Source organism: Gossypium arboreum, chromosome 10 (assembly GCF_025698485.1).
Source record: "Gossypium arboreum isolate Shixiya-1 chromosome 10, ASM2569848v2, whole genome shotgun sequence".
Classification (NCBI taxonomy): Eukaryota; Viridiplantae; Streptophyta; class Magnoliopsida; order Malvales; family Malvaceae; genus Gossypium; species Gossypium arboreum.
The window spans coordinates 14,528,296-14,550,000 of NC_069079.1; the positions used below are offsets into that span (position 1 = coordinate 14,528,296).

The 21,705-nt window shown below is 33.5% G+C and overlaps 1 protein-coding gene across 1 annotated transcript in view; it reads right to left on the reverse strand.

Annotated features, from left to right (window-relative positions):
* Positions 1–247: 247 nt before the first annotated feature.
* LOC108474507 (glucan endo-1,3-beta-glucosidase 8-like) overlaps positions 248–21,705 on the reverse strand; it is a 34,177-nt gene continuing 12,719 nt past the window's right edge. The window contains exons 3-4 of the mRNA XM_053020241.1: positions 988–1,269; positions 248–632 (exon numbers count right to left, since the gene is read on the reverse strand). Of these exons, the coding sequence (XP_052876201.1) occupies positions 248–632; positions 988–1,269 (667 nt within the window). The remainder of the gene's footprint in view (positions 633–987; positions 1,270–21,705) is intronic.

Genomic DNA, 21,705 nt, shown 5'->3' on the forward strand with positions numbered 1-21,705 from the left:
GATCAATACTCTTAAGATCTTCATCCAACAAAGAGAATATATACACATCGGGATATTGCTTCAGGCGAAGTGGAGTTCCTTCATTTTTTGCCATTCTCTTTAGCAACCCATTATAAATTTTTTTAGCATTTTTTGTTGTGGCGTAAATATTACCATCAGTTGGCCATCCAACTTCCCCCACGATGATTGGTATATTCGAGAAATTAGATGCTTTAAGTGCCGCGACAAGAGTGTCAATATTAGCATCTCAAACACTACAATATTTAACACCATGATCATCCATAGAGTTTGAGTCATCGTTATCAAAGAAGGCATAAGGTTCTGGGAATCCAGGATTTTGGTAAAGATTTAGGAAAGGATAGATATTGACGATTAAAGCAGCATTATTTTTATGGAGAAATTCACATATTCCATTCATGATATCTGCCAAGTCATGTCGAAATATTCCATCCGATGGTTTGTAAGTAGGTGTGATGTAAACATCACCATTGAGCGGTGTTGATACTTTGATATCTTTTCCAACACCCGCTTCATTTAGTGCTTTCAATATGTTTTTCATAGCTGGGAGAGTAAGGTCATTGTACGTACCATTGTAAGCTGCCAAAAATGGTTCATTTCCTACGGCCACGTATCTGCAAAATAGTTGAAGACATTTTTATTGCTTTAACTAATTTCTCTTCGGTTCATTCATACTACTTTCACCATCCTAAAGGAATTAATATTTAATTCATAAACTTTCAATTAGGTTCTTCTTCATAATAATTTAGTTTATACTTTTAAAAGTTCTATCCATTCATCTTATTTTATTCTATTAATTTAGTTCATACGAATATTTTAGTTAACTCTTCTACTTTAACTAAGTAAGAGGAAGATAAAATCATTTGAAAACTTGGAAACTATAAACATAATATTTTAATATCGTAAATGGACATAAAATATTGTAATAAGATCATGGTTTAAAATTTAGTTGTTACAACGAAAACTTACTTGAAGTTGACACCCTTTTTACCCATATATGCAGTGATATTTGCTTTCACCCAAGCTTGTGCTACACTATATTTCTCAGAAAGACTTTCCAAAGAATGATTGGGGATCCCCACCATGACCTCAATATCAGTTCCAGACAGGGCAGTTAGAATGTCATGCTCAGCATGGAAAAGCTTAACCTTTTTTATGCCATTATCTTTTAACATATTAACAACAATCTTAGGGTCTAAAGGATGCGATGCTATGACACCCCAGTTGACACCAAGGCCTTGCGCTACAATACTAGCAGGGAAAAATAACAATATATATGCCCATAAGAAGACCTGAGCTTGAAGCATTGTGGGAGTTGGTTCCAAGAAGGGTTCAACTAGTTAAGTTAGAAGAAGAAAAGCTATGGTTTTTCTTTGTTTATACAAGAAGTAAAACTATGGTTTTCTTTTCTCTTTTTCTTTTTTTTTAATTTCTTTAAAATGTCTTTTAACTCATTGGGAAATGGAAAAAGTTGAGACTAATAAGGGTTATTACATAGGGGTAATTGGTGCAGAGTTCTTGGCTATACGAGAAATCAGAGAAGAGACTAGCATTTCTTGGTGATTTTTAGTTGGAAGTTGTCATACAAACAACTACGTAGATGTCGTTGGTAGCTTGAATGCTTTTCTATTTTTAGTTTTGTTTGATAATATGCACAAAAATAAAATGTTTTATATTAAAATGTTTCTCAATAAATCTATCAACTGTACAGTACAAAATTAATGATGGAAAACATATTTTATTTTTTCCGTATACATTATTGAAAAATATAGAAACCACATATAAAATATATAAGAGTAATTACATATTATTTACTATCATAAAATGTTAATCCAAATTACAAGTGATCTAATTTGGTTAAAGTTTATTGGGCTTTAGTTATTAAATAAAATATAGGCAAATATGTGTACATACTCTAATAACTAATTTCTAATTCATGATGAGCTTTATTAGAAATTAGGTTAATCTGCAAAAGTTATAGATTGAGGTTATGATCCCTAAATTACACATGTAACTTTTTTAATATACCATCTTTAAAAAAGAAAGAGTCACATTCTCTAAATTACTTGTTTGCTAATTTGAAATATTAATAAAACCATAAAATTCAAAGATTTCAAGAAATCAATGAATTCGGGTATGCTTTTGCCTTTAGTCTTGTTCTTGGTTTATTATTGATGATCTGACATGGCATATCTTCATTAATAAAGGTTTATATTAGATCTTGTGTTTACGGTTCTAATAAATTACATCTGAGCCTCGTCATATCGAATTATTGGGAATTAATTAAATTTCTATTCTTTTGGAATGATTGGTGCATGAAGTTTAATGGGTTTGATATTTTGATTTGATATTTCAATTATATATACTGATATTTGAAATTCATATTGAAATTTTAGATTTGATTATTTATATTAAAATTTTGATTTTATGAATATCAATTGAAACTTATAAATTGATATCAAATATACGGCTTTAAATCTTGTTGAATAATAATAAACAGGTTAATTAAAGCACGTGTATAGTGCCATTATATATCAATTTGGTTTAATCTTTGGATCTTGAACTCCATGATCAATGGAAAAGCAATATTATGCGAATCTTATAATGTGGGATGTCGTAACCATTTTTTTTAAAAACGGGAATCGAATTAGATTTTTGGAAATGAAAACGAATAGAGGAGTTGCCACCAATCTTTTTGATGAGGTGTGATCGGATCACCTTAAATTAATCATTTTAATAAAAGTTAAGATTTACTAAAGCGATAATTTTGGTCTCGAAAATCAGAAAATGAGTTCGGGAGTCGATTCGCATACGAGGAAGGATTAGCACCCTCGTCGCCCAAAATTGGTGCCTAGTTGATTAGTTAGTGTCTTAGTGTCGAAAATTTGAAAACTTGAAAGAATTTAAAATCGATCCCTCTTTGTAAAGAAAATGCTTAAATGTTAAAGACCTTCTCGTCTCACAATATAAAATGTCACATCTAGTAAGTTAGGACACGACATCTTGAATTTTCGAGAGCGAGCTTGCCTTTTATATAAAAATTCGTGTATTTCAAAAGGTTATTCAGTTAGTTAAGGTGAACGAGGAAAATCGAAACCCAGTAAGTTAGGGCACGTTTCCTCGAATTTCCGAACACCAAATATTGCCTTTACTTGCAAAAATCTTATTTCGAGGTAACAAAATGCCATACCCGGTAAGTTAGGGCACAACACCTCGTATCTCCGAGAATAAGCATTTTTCAAAACTCGTGTCGCGATTTAAAAGAGTATTCTGTTATTTAGGTTAAAGGAGAAAAATCGAAACCCAGTAAGTTAAGGCACGATTGTCTCGAATTACCAAATACGGAATATTACTTTTATGAAAGAATTATTATTGGGTTGGATATAATGATGATAATAATAATATTAAAGTAAAGTAAATAATAATACTATATATAAATATATATATATATATGTATATAATAGAAATACACACTACTATATAATAATAATAATAATAAATATAGAAATACGAAAGCAAATATAATAAAAATATTAAATTAAAGTAATAAAAAATAATACTATATATAAATATATATATATATATACATAAAATATACACTAATATATAATAATAATAGTAATAGCAAAAATAATGAAAATATGAGTAATATTAATAATATATTAGAATACAAAAGTAAAGTAATAATAATAGGGTGATAATAATAATAATAATAATAATAATAATAATAATACAAACAATAATACATATATATATATATAATAATAGTAGTCGAAATAAAAAATAATAGAAGTAACAATAATGATAGTAATAATATAAATAAATATGGAGAGGTATATATAATATAATAATAATATAAATAATAATATATACATGAGAAATAATAATAATAATATAAATAATAGTAAAAATAATAAAAAATAAATAAAACAAAGTTCTCAACTCTCTCCCTTTTTCCCCATTCCGGCCATGGTCCCATTACGGTACCAGTGTCGTCGCCATCTTTGCCGCCTTGGCGGTGGTGCGAATTTAAAAATGTATTATTTTTTGTTTTCTTTTTTTATTTTTATATCTAAATATATGTATACTATTTTTGAAAGAAAAAATGTTTATATGTACAAAAAAAGTGAAAATAAAAAGGAAAAAAGAAATAAAAACCTTAACGCGTTTGAATCTTTTCTTCTTCAATACTCGCTTTTTTTATTTCAAATTTGCTTGCAAACCTTTTGCTTTTACATTCTTCTCTTTTTTTTCGTATAAAAAAAAACCTTTCAAAAATACAATTCTTTCCTCCTCCCTCATTTACAATGATTTTAGTATGGCCTTTTTATAGCATTTACAAACTTATTATCTATATATTTAGTATCTTTTTCTTCTTTTTGTATGGCAGGCAAACGGTGGTGGAGAAGTGCTATTTGCATTATCAATGCAACTAAGGTAGTGGGATTAGGTGATTTAGGGCTTCTTTTTCTTTTTTCTTTTTTTTTGTTTTGGGTATTGGGCTAATTGGGCTAGGGTTAGGTATTAGGTTTGGGCTTAGTATTTATTTATTTAGTTTATTGGGTTTGGTTTTATTGGGCCCCAGGCAAAATTTGGGTCTTACAGCTGCCCCTCTTTGTTCATTGCTATGTTAACAGGAATAGAGCAAAGACTATAAAAAGACCAATTTTGCCCGGGCTCACCGAGTCTTGAGTTCTTGATCCTTGATCTTCTTTAAATGGCCTCTTGACGGCTTCAATCTGCTTCACTACAACTTCGGGAAGATAAGTCTTGCTATTTTAACCCGCTCTACTGCAACTTCCGGGAGATAAGGTTTGTTTTGATCTTCTTCAACTGAAACTTCAAGGAGATCTGCTGTGGCTTTTAGCCGCTCCAATGCCATTTCAGGAAGGAGAAATCCACTGAAACTTCAAGGAGATCTGCCGTGGCTTTTAGCCGCTCTAACACCATTTCAGGAAGAAGAGGTTCGCTGAAACTTCAAGGAGATCTGCTGTGGCTTTTAACCGCTCCAATGCCATTTCAGGGAAAAGAGATTTGTTGAAACTTCAAGGAGATCTGTTGTGGCTTTTAGCCGCTCCAACGCCATTTCAGGGAAAAGAGATCCGCTGAAACTTCAAGGAGATCTGTTGTGCCTTCAAGAAGATAAGACATGTGACTCCAATCTACTCCGCTGAAACTTCGAGGAGATTTGCTGTGGCTTCGAATCGCTCCAACGCCATTTTAGAAATATAGAATCTATAATTTTCAGCCTATTACCCTATTGCTTAGGGGTTTAAGGCCCATCACCTTCAATCTATTTCTCTACTGCTTAGGGGGTTAAGATCTTGAAAATCCAGCCTGTTACCCTACTACTTAGGGGTTTAAGGTCTATCGCCTTCGATCTGTTTCCCTACTACTTAGGGGGTTAAGATCTGTAAATTCCACTTGTTACCCTACTGCTTAAGGGTTTAAGGTCCATCACCTTTTATCTGTTTCCCTAGTGCTTAGGGGGTTAAGATCTGTAAATTTAACCTGTTACCCTACTGCTTAGGGGTTTAAGGTCCATCGCCTTCGATCTGTTTCCCTACTACTTAGGGGATTAAGATCTGTAAATTCCACCTGTTACCTTACTGCTTAAGGGTTTAAGGTCCATCGCCTTCGATCTATTTCCCTACTACTTAGGGGGTTAAGATTTGTAAATTCCACCTGTTACCCTACTGCTTAGAGGTTTAAGGTCCATCGCCTTTGATCTGATTCCCTACTGCTTAGGGGGTTAAGATCTGTAAATTCCACATGTTACCCTACTGCTTAGGGGTTTAAGGTCCATCGTCTTTGATCTGTTTCCCTACTGCTTAGGGGGTTAAGATTTGTAAATCCAACCTGTTACCCTACTGCTTAGGGGTTTAAGGTTCATCGCCTTCGATATGTTTCCCTACTGCTTAAGGGTTTAAGATCTGTAAATTTAGCCTGTTACCCTACTACTTAGGGAGTTAAGGCCTATCGCTTTCGATCTGTTTCCCTACTGCTTAGGGGGTTAAGATCTGTAAATTCAACCTATTACCCTACTGCTTAGGGGTTTAAGGTTCATCGCCTTCGATCTGTTTCCCTACTGCTTAGGGGGTTAAGATCTGTAAATTTAGCTTGTTACCCTACTACTTAGGGAGTTAAGGCCCGTCGCTTTCGATCTGTTTCCCTACTGCTTAGGGGGTCAAATCTGCTATCTTCAACTTGTTCCCTATAAACACAGGGATGCCATTCTGAAATCTTCAATCTGCTTCACTGTAAGCACAGTAATGTCAGATCTGCCATCTTCGATATGTTCCCTATAAACACAGGGATGCCAAATCTGCTATTTTTAAATTGTTCCCTATAAGCACAGGGATGCCATGCTGAAATCTTCGATCTGCTTCACTGTAAGCACAGGAATGTCAGATCTGCTATCTTTGATCTGTTCCCTATAAACACAGGGATGCCAAATCTGTTATTTTCAACTTGTTCCCTATAAGCACAGGGATGCCATGCTGAAATCTTCGATCTGCTTCACTGTAAGCACAGGAATGTCAGATCTGTTATCTTCGATCTGCTCCCTATAAGCACAGGGATGCCAAATCTATTATTTTCAACTTGTTCCCTATAAGCACAAGGATGCCATGCTGAAATCTTTGATCTACTTTACTGTAAGCACACGAATGTCAGATCTGTTATCTTCGATCTGTTCCCTATAAGCACAGGGATGCCAAATCTACTATTTTCAACTTGTTCCCTATAAGCACAGGAATGCCATGCTGAAATCTTCGATCTGCTTCACTGTAAGTACAGGAATGTTAGATCTGCTATCTTCGATATGTTCCCTATAAACACAGGGATGCCAAATCTGTTATTTTCAACTTGTTCCCTATAAGCACAGGGATGCCATGCTGAAATCTTCGACCTGCTTCACTGTAAGCACAGGAATATCAGATCTGTTATCTTCGATCTATTCCCTATAAGCACAGGGATGCCAAATCTGCTATTTTCAACTTGTTCCCTATAAGCACAAGGATGCCATGCTGAAATCTTCGATCTACTTCACTGTAAGCACAGGAATGTCAGATCTGCTATCTTTGATCTGTTCCCTATAAGCACAGGGTTGCCAAATCTGCTATTTTCAACTTGTTCCCTATAAGCACAGGAATGCCATGCTGAAATCTTCGATCTGCTTCATTGTAAGTACAGGAATGTTAGATCTGCTATCTTCGATATGTTCCCTATAAACACAGGGATGCCAAATCTGTTATTTTCAACTTGTTCCCTATAAGCACAAAGATGCCATGCTGAAATCTTCGATCTGCTTCACTGTAAGCACAGGAATGTCAGATCTGTTATTTTCGATCTATTCCCTATAAGCACAGGGATGCCATGCTGAAATCTTCGATCTGCTTCACTGAAGCACGGGAATGTTAGATCTGCTATCTTTGATCTGTTCCCTATAAACATAGGGATGCCAAATCTACAATCTTCGATCTGCTCTCCGCCGCTACAGAGACGCCAAATCATCTTGGATTTGCTTCAACGTAAACACGTGAAAGCCAAATCAGCTATGTCTTCGATCTGCTCCCCGCCTGATACAGAGATGCCAAATCATCTTGGATCTGCGTAAACACGTGAAAGCCAAATCAGCTATGTCTTGATCGCTCCCGCGATCTGAGAGATGCCAAATCATCTTGGATCTGCTTCAGCAAACGTCAGATCTGCTACGCTTTAGCCTATTACCCTACTGCTTAGGAGATTAAGGCACATCAATCTTCATTGTCCCTTGAAGGACTTAACCTGTATAAAGTGTATGAGTTCATGCCTAATGATTAAGTGCCATGACTCGATTGAGCCAAATGCTCCTAGGTAGATGTGTCATGAATGATATATGAATGCAAAGAATGAAAATGGTCCATTTTTTTTAAAAGGCTTAAAGTGTCATTGCTCGTTGTTCATCAGAGCCTTATTATTGACGTACTATACTGCCGTCTTGTTTAGCTGGCATTCTTGATAGAAAACTCAAAAAAATAATCTGCTCGGCAAGCTTGCCCCACTTAAACTTTATAGAGTTTTTTGCTTATCCAGCTCATTGCAACTCAGGGTGTAGGATTTGTTTCATCTTTAATCAATTTGTTCTATTACACCATTCCTTAGGTGTAATGAACAAATGTATATGCATGATATCTGTATGAATACAAAATACCATTTTCATTTTCTTGAGAATAATCCCATTACTTGTTCTTTGTCGGGATTATAACACTAATGTGATTTTTCTGCTCAACCAATATCTTTGACAGAAATCCCAATGAGATAATTTCAATTTAGGCTCAAATATTTCCAACCCTTAGACTTGGTGAGTTCTGAACAATAATCCTGTTTCAGGTTCTTGTATTATTTAGAAACTTCCAAAGTAATATGCAGAACTTCTTTTGTGAAAGTATTATTGTTCCATTAATCGTTATTTCAATGCAAAATGCTCGAAAAAGATCAAAACAATGGACAAGAAGGAAATTGATTGGGAGCACAGCTCGAAATGAATAAATTAATCAAAGATTGCAAATGTAATAAGAAGGAAAATAACTCAAAATGAATAAGTTAATCAAATATAGCAAATTCAAAATGGGTAAAATGAAAAACTAGGTGCCCTAGATATCACAGCTTGAGCTTCTCTGTACCAACTTCTTTAGGACTCTTCTGAGCTTAATATGTGTTTAGGGGATCCGGAGTACTTTGTCGATGCCCCAAGATGTAGCATACCTTTTTATTGTTAATTCAGGCATAGCAAGATTGCTGTATGCCCTACTTTAATCAAAATTTGAGCCATCCTTTTCGGGTTTTCAACTCGAATCCCTTTGGTCTCAAGGTGCCCTTTGCAAGTTTTCACCTTGGCCTCTCCCTTTTTTTTCACTTTTTTTTATTTTTTTAAGGCTCCATTTGCGAGTTTTCACCTTGGCTTCTCCCTTTTTGGGTAAAATACTCATTGACTAGATTTGAATTCACTAATTTGGGCAAATCTTTGCCATCCATTTCGGTCAATATCAATGCCCCTCCAGAACAGGCCTTCTTTATTACATAAGGTCATTCTTAGTTCAGCAATCACTTTTCTTTGAAGTCCTTTTGCATAGGAAGGATCTTCTTCAATATCAAGTTCCCCTCGTGGAATTCTCTAGGATAAACCTCTTTATTGTAAGCTCACCTCAGTCATTTTCGGTACATTAGACCTCGATAGATAGCTTTCGACCCTCTCTCTTCAAATTCAATTGATCCTATCAGGATTGGATCCATTCTGTCTTATCCAACTTCAGCTCTGACAAGACTCAGAGAAAAGGAATCTCATCTTCAAAACCGATTCTATCCTTATAAACCAATGAGCAATGTGTTACCCCAGCTAAGGTCCTGGCCGACGTTCGATAAGGATAAAGGGTAAAAAGGTCACTTCCTTATGCCAATCTTTACAAGTCTCAGTTATCTTGCATGATTTTTTGCTACCTTTGCTACACTGTGATATGGCGTCTGATCTTCAAACAAACTATGAACTTTTGACATTGTGCAGTTAGATATAATCTTTTTGGCATTTTTTAATTTTTTGTTTTTTTTTTTGTTGTTTTGTTTTCTTCTTCTTCTTTTTTGTGTTTTTTTTATTTTTTTTATTTTTTTAAATTTTGAATTTGATAACTATCGACCTTGTAATATCGACATATGAAGCTACCTTCACCCTCTTAGTGAAGTAACCGACAACTACAAGGATGAATCGTTGTTGACCTGAAACTTTTGATGAGATCAATCCCTTAACATCAATGCCCCACATATGTAAAAGCCTGTGAAAAAATGAGGCACATAAATCTTATCTTCCTTAATCCAATATTTATGGCATAACTGATGCAATCCCCTTCCATGGTGGACTAGCAGTACCCAATCCTCATGATTAGTCTGGCCATTGAAAAACCATTATTATGTGCCTTTCGAGCATCTTCACGTCTTAGTAGCTTAGGCATATCTTGATTCAATCATACTAAAACATCTTTGAATTAGGAATAACTCAATGATGTCTTGTTTTTATCTTTGTGGTTTAGCTTGGCTTTGATCTTCACTTCTTTCCAAGGCTTGCAATGCCAATGGCCCTTTGCATAGTTGGATCTATTTTTTCATCTTGTTCTACCATCCTTAACACATCAAAAGATATGTTACAGTCTCTGTCATTTTCCAAGTCCTGAGATCCCTAAGACACATATCTCGCTCAAAAGGAGATTCTAGGTCAATAGCAACGCCGCTCATGTCGTTGATATCTGGGGACCTATTGAAGGCAGATGCCAAAGAGGAAATGATTCTAAGGATGATTATTTGTATGGTATGATCATGAATGGAGAATAAATGAATATTTGAAAGAAAGACCAAAAACAAAAAGAATCTATGAACAATTATTTGTATAGTATAAAATAAAAGAATATTTACTCACAAAAAGATGCATTTTATTGAAATAAAGACTTAGGACACAAGCTTATTTCACAAAAGGATTTTTATTGCTTCTAGGCTTAAAGAAACAAGCGTGTTTTGAATATTACTTTAGATTAGCTCTAAAAATAAAGGGATCTCTTCCACAGTCCCATTGTTCAAAACACTCCCAAGTATGCAAAAGTTTGGAGACTTTTATTCCTTAGTTCCCTCTTCAGTTATAGTCATAGGGGCCTTTCCTTTATCTGTTGCCCCTTTCAGCACCTGAGCCATTTCAGCCATCATATTCCTTTGGGCCTCCAACATTTAATCTTTCATTTCTTGTTGGATTTTTGCCAATTTTTCCTGTAATTGCTCTTGCATTTCTTTCTAGATCTGCTCAAGTCTTTGATCCATATTTTTTGTCCTGGTGCGTGTGCCGTAAGGATGTGTTGCTTCTAGATTTCCTCTTTTTCTCACTCTCTTTCTCCCTCTTTTTAACGTTAATTAGGGTCTTTTTTATAGATTTAAATGCATGTGATGTGATGCAATACAAATGCATGAATGCAAAAGAAAAGGAGATGTTGATCTTAAATTCAATTCCATTAGAATAACTTTTCTAGAAAACATATTTCTTTACATGAAAATAGATTACATATGCGGTCTTGCCCTTCATAGTCCAAGTAAACGCTGATCTTTTCTTCATGGTTATATCCTGTAAATTCTCTCCAAAAGATGCCTTTGCTAGTTCCTTGCTGCTTAATTTGAGCCTCGATCTTTTACTCGCTTATCTCCATGATACTCATCAAAAAGTGTCGACTCTTGGATAATCTTCGTCGGCAATTAAATCAAGTCATGTATTCCTTCGTGGACTTCTGCCTTTCTCTCGTGATGCTCTTGGATAACCTTTGTTGGCTTGAATCTCCAGCAATTACATCATGTATTCCTCCATGGACTATTAGCTTTCTCTCGTCGTGTTTATTTGGACTATATTCAGACGACCGCACTATAATCTACTTTATCAAGAAATTCGTTTCCTTATGACAAACTATTCTATTTAGGAATCGAATTTCGAATCAACACCTTCTTTTCTTTGATGTAATGTAATGCAAATGCATGAATGCAAAAGGTATCGATCTCGATTCAGTTTCATTTTAGAAAACGTTATTTAAGGAACAAAAATCTTTTCATAAAACGGATTACAAATACGCTTTCGCTCGTAGGCCTAGAGTATTAACCCTATCTAATAACAAAGCTAACTCTCGACCTCTATCTGAACTGCCCCGCTTTATATTACTTTAGGACGAGTAACGGTGCATAGCCAACGACTCCCCAAATCTCAGGAAGTGGTACCCAATCAAAATTGTCGTAGCGATAAAGGACTTTATTAGGAGTCCTCCAAGGTGCTTTCCACAAAACCTCATCCTCTCGAAGATTCTAAAGAATATCCATCCACCTTTCTTCTGTAATATCGTCTCTCCTTGGTGTAGTTGCTACTTCCTTTAAGGGGGAATAAACCACAAAGAACACTCGGCAAGGAACCTTCTCAAGCTTCCAAAAGTGACTATGGAACCATACTAACAACAACTGTGCGCATCCAATGAATCTACTTCACCGACTCTCCAACATGTACCTCAAGGATCTAAACGTCTTAGCTAGGATTGCTAGCACCGGTGTGTTCTGTTTACCAATACGATCAAACAAATTTGCGACTGCCTCATCTATGTACCCTATCGCCTTCGGGAAAATCACCAAGCCGTAAATACTTAAGGCCAAAACATTGAGCCTCTTCTTCACATCTGGGTGTGTTAATATTAGATCCCTCAAAATGGCCCACGGAATACACTTACTATCGCCCTTTTGTTGGACTCGAGCTGTGACCTACTATTCACTCATCCCTGTGATTATTATTAATTTCTTCACAAAAGTAGGGAGATTAGCAGCCCTAACATACACCTTGTTATCTTGAATTGTTGGACAGCGAAGCAAGGTCGTATACTCCTCTAAAGTAGGTACTAAGTCTACCTCTCCCAATGTAAAACAACTATAAACAGGGTTCCAAAATTGTACCATAGCTCAAAACATATACCTATCCACCTTGATGTCTAGCAAATAGAGAAGATCTCCATAATTCTGGTAGAACAGCTGCCCTATCTCGTCATCCCATTGGGCCTAAATGTCCTTCAACTCCTGAAACTCATTCTGTGTTGAATTGATATGAGTAAAGTCCCATGACTCTGACGTATACCCCTCAGTGACACTATCTCCCTTTTCTAACTGGGTTTTCTCTGACCAAGCACAAAAGAAAGAGTTGTCTTCCACTTTATTAAGATATTCGTTCCCCATTACAAAACTTTCTAACTCAGAAATCGAACCTCGAATCGACACTTTTTAATGATAAATGGCATGCAATGATAGCAAAATAAGAAAAATAAGTCAGTGTCACATATAAAAAATAATAATAAATGAGAACTTATAAAGGTAGGCATTAAAGGTCATCATCATACTACCTGGGGCGAGCACTTAAAGTTCACTATATGTAGTTCAGTTCTAAAGCAAGGGTACCTGAACCAACAGATTCCTTGATCCTCACCCATTATGGGCTCATACAGACCGAGTTCAGTTCAGGGGAATACATTTCCCTATGCCCATGCGGAGGTGAAAACCTCACGAAGACATAAGTACAGATGTATTCCGGAAGCGATCCCCTAGCCCATGCGGAGGTGAAAACCTCACGAAAGCATAGTTTCTCACTCCCACTTAAAAGGTGTGACCACAACGGTCATGCAATGCAATGTAAAACTATTTAAGGACTCAAACCAACGCAACAGGTATTATATCATAAACCACAAAAGCTGATGAAATGCAATGAAAGGATCGTATTTCAAAACCAAATTTTCAATTTTCGATAAAAAGACAAAAGTTAATCAACTTGTGGCTTGACTCTCTTATTTAATCCCCAATGGAGTCGCCAAGCTGTCGTAACCATTTTTTTGAAAAAACGGGAATCGACTTAGATTTTTGGAAATGAAAACGAATAGAGGAGTCGCCACCAATCTTTTTTGATGAGGTGTGATTGGATTACCTTAAATTAATCATTTTAATAAAAGTTAAAGATTTACTAAAACGATAATTTTTGGTCTACGAAAATCAGAAAATAAGTTCGGGAGTCGGTTACGCACGAGGAAGGATTAGCACCCTCGATACGCCCAAAATTGATACCTAGTTGATTAATTAGTGTCTTAGTGTCGAAAATTTGAAAACTTGAAAGAATTTAAAATACGATCCCTCTTTGTAAAGAAAATGCTTAAATGTTAAAGACCTTCTCGTCTCATAATATAAAATGTCACATCCAGTAAGTTAGGACACGACATCTTGAATTTTTGAGAGCGAGCTTGCCTTTTATATAAAAATTCGTGTATTTCAAAAGGTTATTCAGTTAGTTAAGGTGAACGAGGAAAATTGAAACCCAGTAAGTTAGGGCACGTTTCCTCGAATTTTCGAACACCGAATATTGCCTTTACTTGCAAAAATCTTATTTCGAGGTAACAAAATGCCATACCCGGTAAGTTAGGGCACAACACCTCGTATCTCCGAGACTAAGCATTTTTCAAAACTCATGTCGCGATTTAAAAGAGTATTCCATTATTTAGATTAAAGGAGAAAAATCAAAACCTAGTAAGTTAGGGCACGATTGTCTCGAATTACCAAATACGGAATATTACTTTTATGAAAGAATTATTATTGGGTTGGATATAATGATAATAATAATAATAATATTAAAGTAAAGTAAATAATAATACTATATATAAAAATATATATATGTATATAATAGAAATACACACTACTATATAATAATAATAATAATAAATATAGAAATACGAAAGCAAATATAATAAAAATATTAAATTAAAGTAATAAAAAATAATACTATATATAAATATATATATATATACACTAATATATAATAATAATAGTAATAGCAAAAATAATGAAAATATGAGTAATATTAATAATATATTAGAATACAAAAGTAAAGTAATAATAATAGGGTGATAATAATAATAATAATAATAATAATAATAATACAAACAATAATACATATATATATAATAATAGTAGTCGAAATAAAAATAATAGAAGTAACAATAATGATAGTAATAATATAAATAAATATGGAGAGGTATATATAATATAATAATAATATAAATAATAATATATACATGAGAAATAATAATAATAATATAAATAATAGTAAAAATAATAAAATAAAAATAAAACAAAGATCTCAACTCTCTCCTCTTTCCCCATTCCGCCATGGTCCGGTTAAGTACTAAGCGTCGGACCGCGTCATTGTCTCTTTGCCTTTGCATTGCCACCGTCTTGTGATGGCGAAATTTAAAAATGTATTATTTTTGTTTTCTTTTTATTTTATATCTAAATATATGTATACTATTTTTGAAAGAAAAAAAAGAAAAATGTTTATATGTACAAAAAAGTGAAAATAAAAGGAAAAAGAAATAAAAACCTTAAGCGTTTGAATCTTTTCTTCTTCAATACTCGCTTTTTTTATTTCAGATTTGCTTGTAAACCTTTTGCTTTTACATTCTTCTCTTTTTTTTCGTATAAAAAAAACCTTTTAAAAATACAATTCTTTCCTCCTCCCTCCTTTACAATGATTTTAGTATGGCCTTTTTATAGATATTTACAAACTTATTATCTATATATTTAGTATCTTTTTCTTCTTTTTGTATGGCAGGCAAACGGTGGTGGAGAAGTGCTATTTGCACTATCAATGCAACTAAGATAGTGGGATTAGGTGATTTAGGGCTTCTTTTTATTATTTTTTTTTTGTTTTGGGTATTGGGCTAATTGGGCTAGGGTTAGGTATTAGGTTTGGGCTTAGTATTTATTTATTTGGTTTATTGGGTTTGGTTATATTGGGTCCCGGGCAAAATTTGGGTCTTACATGGGATAAAGATAATAAAAGTAGTATTGCTGTAGCCTACTAGGGTTTTGTTCTTTTATTTGCATTACTGTTATATATTAGAATATATACATGTTTTCCTTTTTATTCTTTGCTTTAATATATTCTTATTATGAGAAAAGAGCATTTGTGAGATGCAAAGATATAAAGTTGCAATAGTTTTTGGCTTTAAGGTTTTAATTGTTTTTGGCTTTAGTTGTTTTAAGGTTTTAATTGGTTTCGGCTTGATCATGGAAACAACATTAATTCATTGATATTTATATAGGAGTTTGTATGCTTAAGAATAAAGGGTTTTAAGTTAATCAGTTTAATCATTAATATTATATAGATTAATTGGTGAAATTAAATTTTGATTGATATTCATTAAAGTTGTTAATTTTTTTGTTATAGTTATATATTCAATTTAATGGGTTTATATAATGGTCTAAAATAATTTTGGTTGCATATTTTTTTATTAAGGATTTATCAATAAAAGATTAAGGTTTTTGGTTTTTATTGCGCTTTAGACAACTTTATTTTGGTTCATTTCGAAATTGTAATGTAATGACAAATTTCAATTCGACTTTTGACTGTTTATATATATATATATATATATATATATATATATATATATATTAAAATAACTTAATTGAAATAATAAGTTGCCAAAGTGACATTCGTTATTGAAATTATTCTGTTTTAAAATATAAAATTTTGCGTGCATTTAACTTAAGCTATGTTAATATTGATTGGTCCAAAGGAAGGTTAATATTTAACAAAATTACATGTACAACTGTGGTAATAAACATGTGACAATTATTTGCTTTTACATGTGAGTAATAAATCGGCCTAAAGGAAGATTTATTATTGGATATATTTTATTGTCAATGTTTGACTCTGCAATAAGATATCACTTACAACTTAATATTTTGTCAAAAATAAAATATTAATGGAGTGTCTAATACCTTGAGATGAGATTTATCTTTATTCAAATTATTTTGGTTTAAATTTGAAATATTTTGAAACAAATAAATTCAGATTTTGAATTTGAGATTTAATTAAGGATGTCTAATATTTTAAATAGATTAGTTGAAACAAAATATCACTAAAGTGACCTCTTTTGCATAGATTAATTTATTTAATATATCAAGATAATTATATGTTTTGTGATTCATGTGTTTAGTAATTGACCCAAAGGTAAGTTCATATTTAGCAGAACCCAACGACATTTGTGGTGATAAATGTGTGACAATTATAAGGTACTTTATGTGAGCAATAAGTTAGTTTAAAGATTGATTCATTGTTTGACATAATTTATTATCAATGTTTGATTGCTACAACAAGAGTATCATTTATTGTTAATATTACTATTGAATTATTTGATGTTCACAACATTGATTTTCTAGGCTCGTTTCCTTCTTCTTATGGTAATATGTATATCTTAGTGCTTGTAGTCTATGTACCCAAGTGGGTGAAAGCCGAGGCATACCCAATAATTGATGCTAAGGTAGTCATGCGGTTCTTACATAAGCATGTGTTTACACGGTTTGGGACTCCGAGAGCTATAATTAGTGATGAAGGATCTCACTTTGTAAATAAATGGCTAAAGTGGTTAATTTACAAGTATGATGTGAAACACAAAATTGCCACTGCCTATCATCCACAATCAAATGGGCAAGTTGAATGGGTAAACAGCGAGATCAAAGGAATCCTTGAGAAAGTGGTTCAACCTAATAGAAGAGATTGGTCCCGAAAGCTCGATGATGCTCTATAGGCCTATCGAATAGCTTTCAAGACACTGTTAGGAAAGACTCCTTATTGGACAGTCTTTGAAAAGGCATGTCATTTGCTGCTTGAGCTGGAAAATAAAGCTCACTGGGCCTTGAAACAATTAAATCTGGATCTAAAGCAAGCCAGTGAGAGAATAATGTTCCAACTTGATGAGCTGGAGGAATTAAGGTTGTTTTCGTATGAGAGTGCCAAGATATATAAAGAAAAGATTAAGAGATGGCATGAAAAATTTATACAACCTCAGGAATTTAGATATGGTCAAGAAGTCTTATTGTTCGATTGAAGGTTAAGATTATTTCCTGGAAAGCTCAAACCCCGACGGAAAAAACCATACACCATTCACAAAGTCTATCCGTATGGAGTGGTGGAATTACAATATAAAAAGGGAAATACATTTAAAGTTAATGGTTACTGTCTAAGACACTTTTGGAATAATTATAACACCCTTAACCCATCTCCGTCGCTGAATTAAGGTTATAGAGTATTACTAAACAATCAGAAACATTTGAACATTATATCATTCGATATTATAATCACAACATATACTATTCATACGCATGCATATTGTCCATAAATCGAGCCCTCGAGGCCCTAAAAATAGCTTAGAAATAATTCGAGACCAATTTGAATCACTTTAGAAAATTTTGGTAAAAAGTAGCAAAATTTGAAAACATGGGACACACGGCCGTGTGGCTAGGCCTTGTGCCTCACAAAGCTGAGAGACCACGCCTTTGTCTCATGTCGTGTAACCTTCGAACTAGGGACACATGGTCATGTTACATGCCCATGTGCCAGGCCATGTAACTCTCGAAGTTGCCCCACACGCCCGTGTGTCAGGCCATGTGTTAAGCCATGTAACTCACTGACTTGCATACAAAATTCCATTAGGTGACACACGTCCATTTTGCAAGGCCGTGTGAGCCCAAATTTACCTATTTCTTGCCCAATTCCACTCCCTTATGGCATAGGTACCTACACACTTTCAAACACACATGTGGGAGGTGCAATTCAACTTCAAACATAATCATATACCTATTCTCAGCTTGTAACCACAACAAATTATCTCTTTAAACATACATCCATTACATTACAAGCATTAAGGTAACCTATAGCATACCATTTCATACCATGATCCTTCAAACATATTTGAGTAACAAGTAGGAAATCACAAGTTGATGAAGTGCACAACATGTCACAACATTTTACTCAAAAGCTACGCATTTGACATAACAATACATAGGGTTCTAGTACATGCCATATATTAAAATCGAGAAATTAAGTCTACCTAGGTTCTCGAATAGTGTGATTCCTAGCGTTGACCCGATCTTCTTAGCCTTTAAAATGTGATTTACAAAACGAACAAATTTAAAGGTAAGCTTAAATGAATCTTAGTAAGTTCGTTTAGAAATTCACAACATTTTCATTCCAACATAGATTCAATCAACTTAAGCATAGAGATTTCCATTATACGCAGTTTATAATAGTAATCAAAACCAATTCAATAGTTCAATATAATCAGTGAGCATTGCTCGATTGAACTTTTCATCAGTATATCGTAGATTTCTACTCATTTGAGCTTCACTCAGTATAACAATAGAATTTGATCAATTTAAACATTAGTCAGAAAATAGTAAGATTTACTCAGTTAAGCTCCATTCAATATAACGGTATGATTTGCTCGATTGAGCTTCATTCAGTATAACAATAAGATTTGACTCGATAGAGCGTACTTCTAGTATATAAAACAATGTTCATTAACAACATGTTAACAAGAATGTAAGCATTTAAGAGTATAATTAAGCATACGAACTTACCGAACTATTTTGCAAAAGATTCCAAAGTACAGGGACTACTTTACGATTTTCCCTTTTCGATGATTATCGGCACGTTCTCGATCTAAAAATAATAATTTCATTCCATTTATTAGAATAACACATAATTTGGTTCATTTCATGCAATTGAGTCCCTTTTGGTAAATTTACATATTTACTCCACAATCTTTCATTTTAATTCAATTAAATCCCTAAGCCCTAATCATGTAAATTATCCATTTTTTCCTTAACACCCATGTTAGCCGATTGTTCCCTACCTTCATATCAGCTCTTATTTTCAATAAGTTCACCTCAAGTACATGCAATTTATCATTTGAATCAATTTAGTCCCTAAACATCAAAATCACTAAAAATCACTTTACAAAATAGTCCACCCAAACAATAAGCTTTCATATTTCCATCATAAACTTCAAAGAATAGCTCAACTCATCAATAGAAATATTTATAAAATTTAACAGCTTCACAAATTGATCCTCGAGTTAGCTAGATCAAGCTAATACAAACTCAAAAACATAAAACTTACTAAAAACGAGCTAGAATTCACTTACAAATTGAAGCTTCAAAGCTTGGAAACTAAAAATCCTAAAGTTTTCACCCTTTCCATGAAGAAGATGAGATAATTCATCCAATTTCATCTTTTAATTTTCTAATTTTATTTTATATAGCTAGGTTTTTTTGTAATTATTACCACTTTCATAATGAATTTCCTAATTAACCATGCTTAAGCCTAATTAAACCAATTTTACTTAAGCCAATCATCATTCCAATCCATTAACTAATTTCCATGGTTTAATTATCCTTTTAACCCCTTTAATTTAACTTCTTGACCTTTCCAGTTTTTACATTTCAGTCATTTTTACTTATTAAACTATCCAAACAATTAAACTTTTCAACTAAAATTTAATATGACTCTAGAGACCTCATAATTATACTAATTAAAAATATATTCACGAAATATTTTGTCGGAATTATGGTCTTGAAACCACTATTTTTGACACCACTGAAAATCGGGTTGTTACAATAATGATGTTGAGCGAGCTGAGACCCTGCTCGACTTAATGGACCTTTAATCTATTTTATTTTTAATAAACGACACAATTAGAAAAAATTTCTTGTATTAGTACATTAAATTAATTAAGTCTAAGGAGATTGGGACTTAAGCGACCTTTCTTGGGAACTTAATTTAACATAATTTTCTTAGAAATTTTTTTTCTAAATAGCCTAAATGGATTTTTAATTCTTGTTTTCAATTTTATTTCTATTTTTATGTTCAATAAATGGGTCAAGTTGGCCCAATTACTAATTAGTCTAGTTTTGGTTCAGTTTAAGAAATAATCGTAGTTTGGGCTCGAGGCCTAAAAGAGGAGGAAAACTACCCACTTTTGTCATCCATAAGACCCTCAAAACCCTAATGTACCGCCACATCTCCTTCCCTCCTTGCTTTGCCACCCAAGCATCCATTTTAGCTAAATTTTAGCTAAAAATTTACCCCAGTTTACTATTATATAAACCCTTATCTTCCATTATATTTTTCATACCACTCAAGCAATTAGCCTTAACCTTAGCCACCAACTCCTTTTCTCCTTGTCGTCAACCTCAAGAAGTCTTCAAATTTCTTTTTCAAAATTTCCTAGTTGCCACCTCTTCCTTTCATCGGAGCATTCCCCTCCGCTGTGACATTCATTCGCCATAGCAATCATCTTCATCACTATTGCAAACTTTTTGTTGTCGCAACCTTTACCTTAGAAAGTAAAACTTCTTCTTGCTTTTCAAGAAAATTCATCATGTCTCGTAAAAGAACTAGACGTTCCAAAACTTCTACCGAAAATTCAATTGTGATTCAAGATGAAGGAGCAAGGGAAATATTTGATACCATCTTCAAAAATCAACCCATGATGCCGAAAAAATGTTTCAATTTGGATAGCAATGACAATATTATTGTGCCTTTTTCAATTCAAAATACAACTGATGCCTCAAACTAGAATCAATTTTGTGATGCACAATGACTACCAAAAGAGGAATTAGTGCAACAGCTTTATGCCAATTTAACCATGCCAGATGCTACTGAGGTTCTTGTTCTTAAAAAGAAGGAACCCCTTACTTCTAAGTCCATTAATGATTTGTTGAACTTATGAGTACTCTGCCACGATGACAAATATCAATTAGGATTTTTCTTCAACAAGTACTTAATGTCGTTACAAATCCGAGATCCCAATGGATTATAAGAAAATACAGTAGTCATTATTGGCGAAGGAAATACTTGTTTTTAATTTGGATTCAATTTGAGTCCAAGTTTTCGTTATTAAGTATTTTAGTATTCTTCTTTCACTTCTCTCTTGTCAACATCGATATTTCACTAGCTGTTAAAGGAATTTGCGAAACCGAGCACATCCAGCTCATCAAATGGATCAACTTCTATCTTCCTATAGCTTTAATTTAATTTGTGTGTTTTGCATGATTAAATTATTTCTAGGGAAAATGGTATTTAGATTCATGAGTATCTAATTACTTTAGGAAGATTAATGAGTAGATATGGGAGTAATTAATGGAAGAACAAGGGTTTATCTTACAATTAGTTGGCTTAAATTATGCATGTTTAAAACCTAGAATTGATGAAATTAGGAAGTAATCTAGGTAAATAGGCTGAAAGGATAAGTCTACTAAGCACCTCATAAT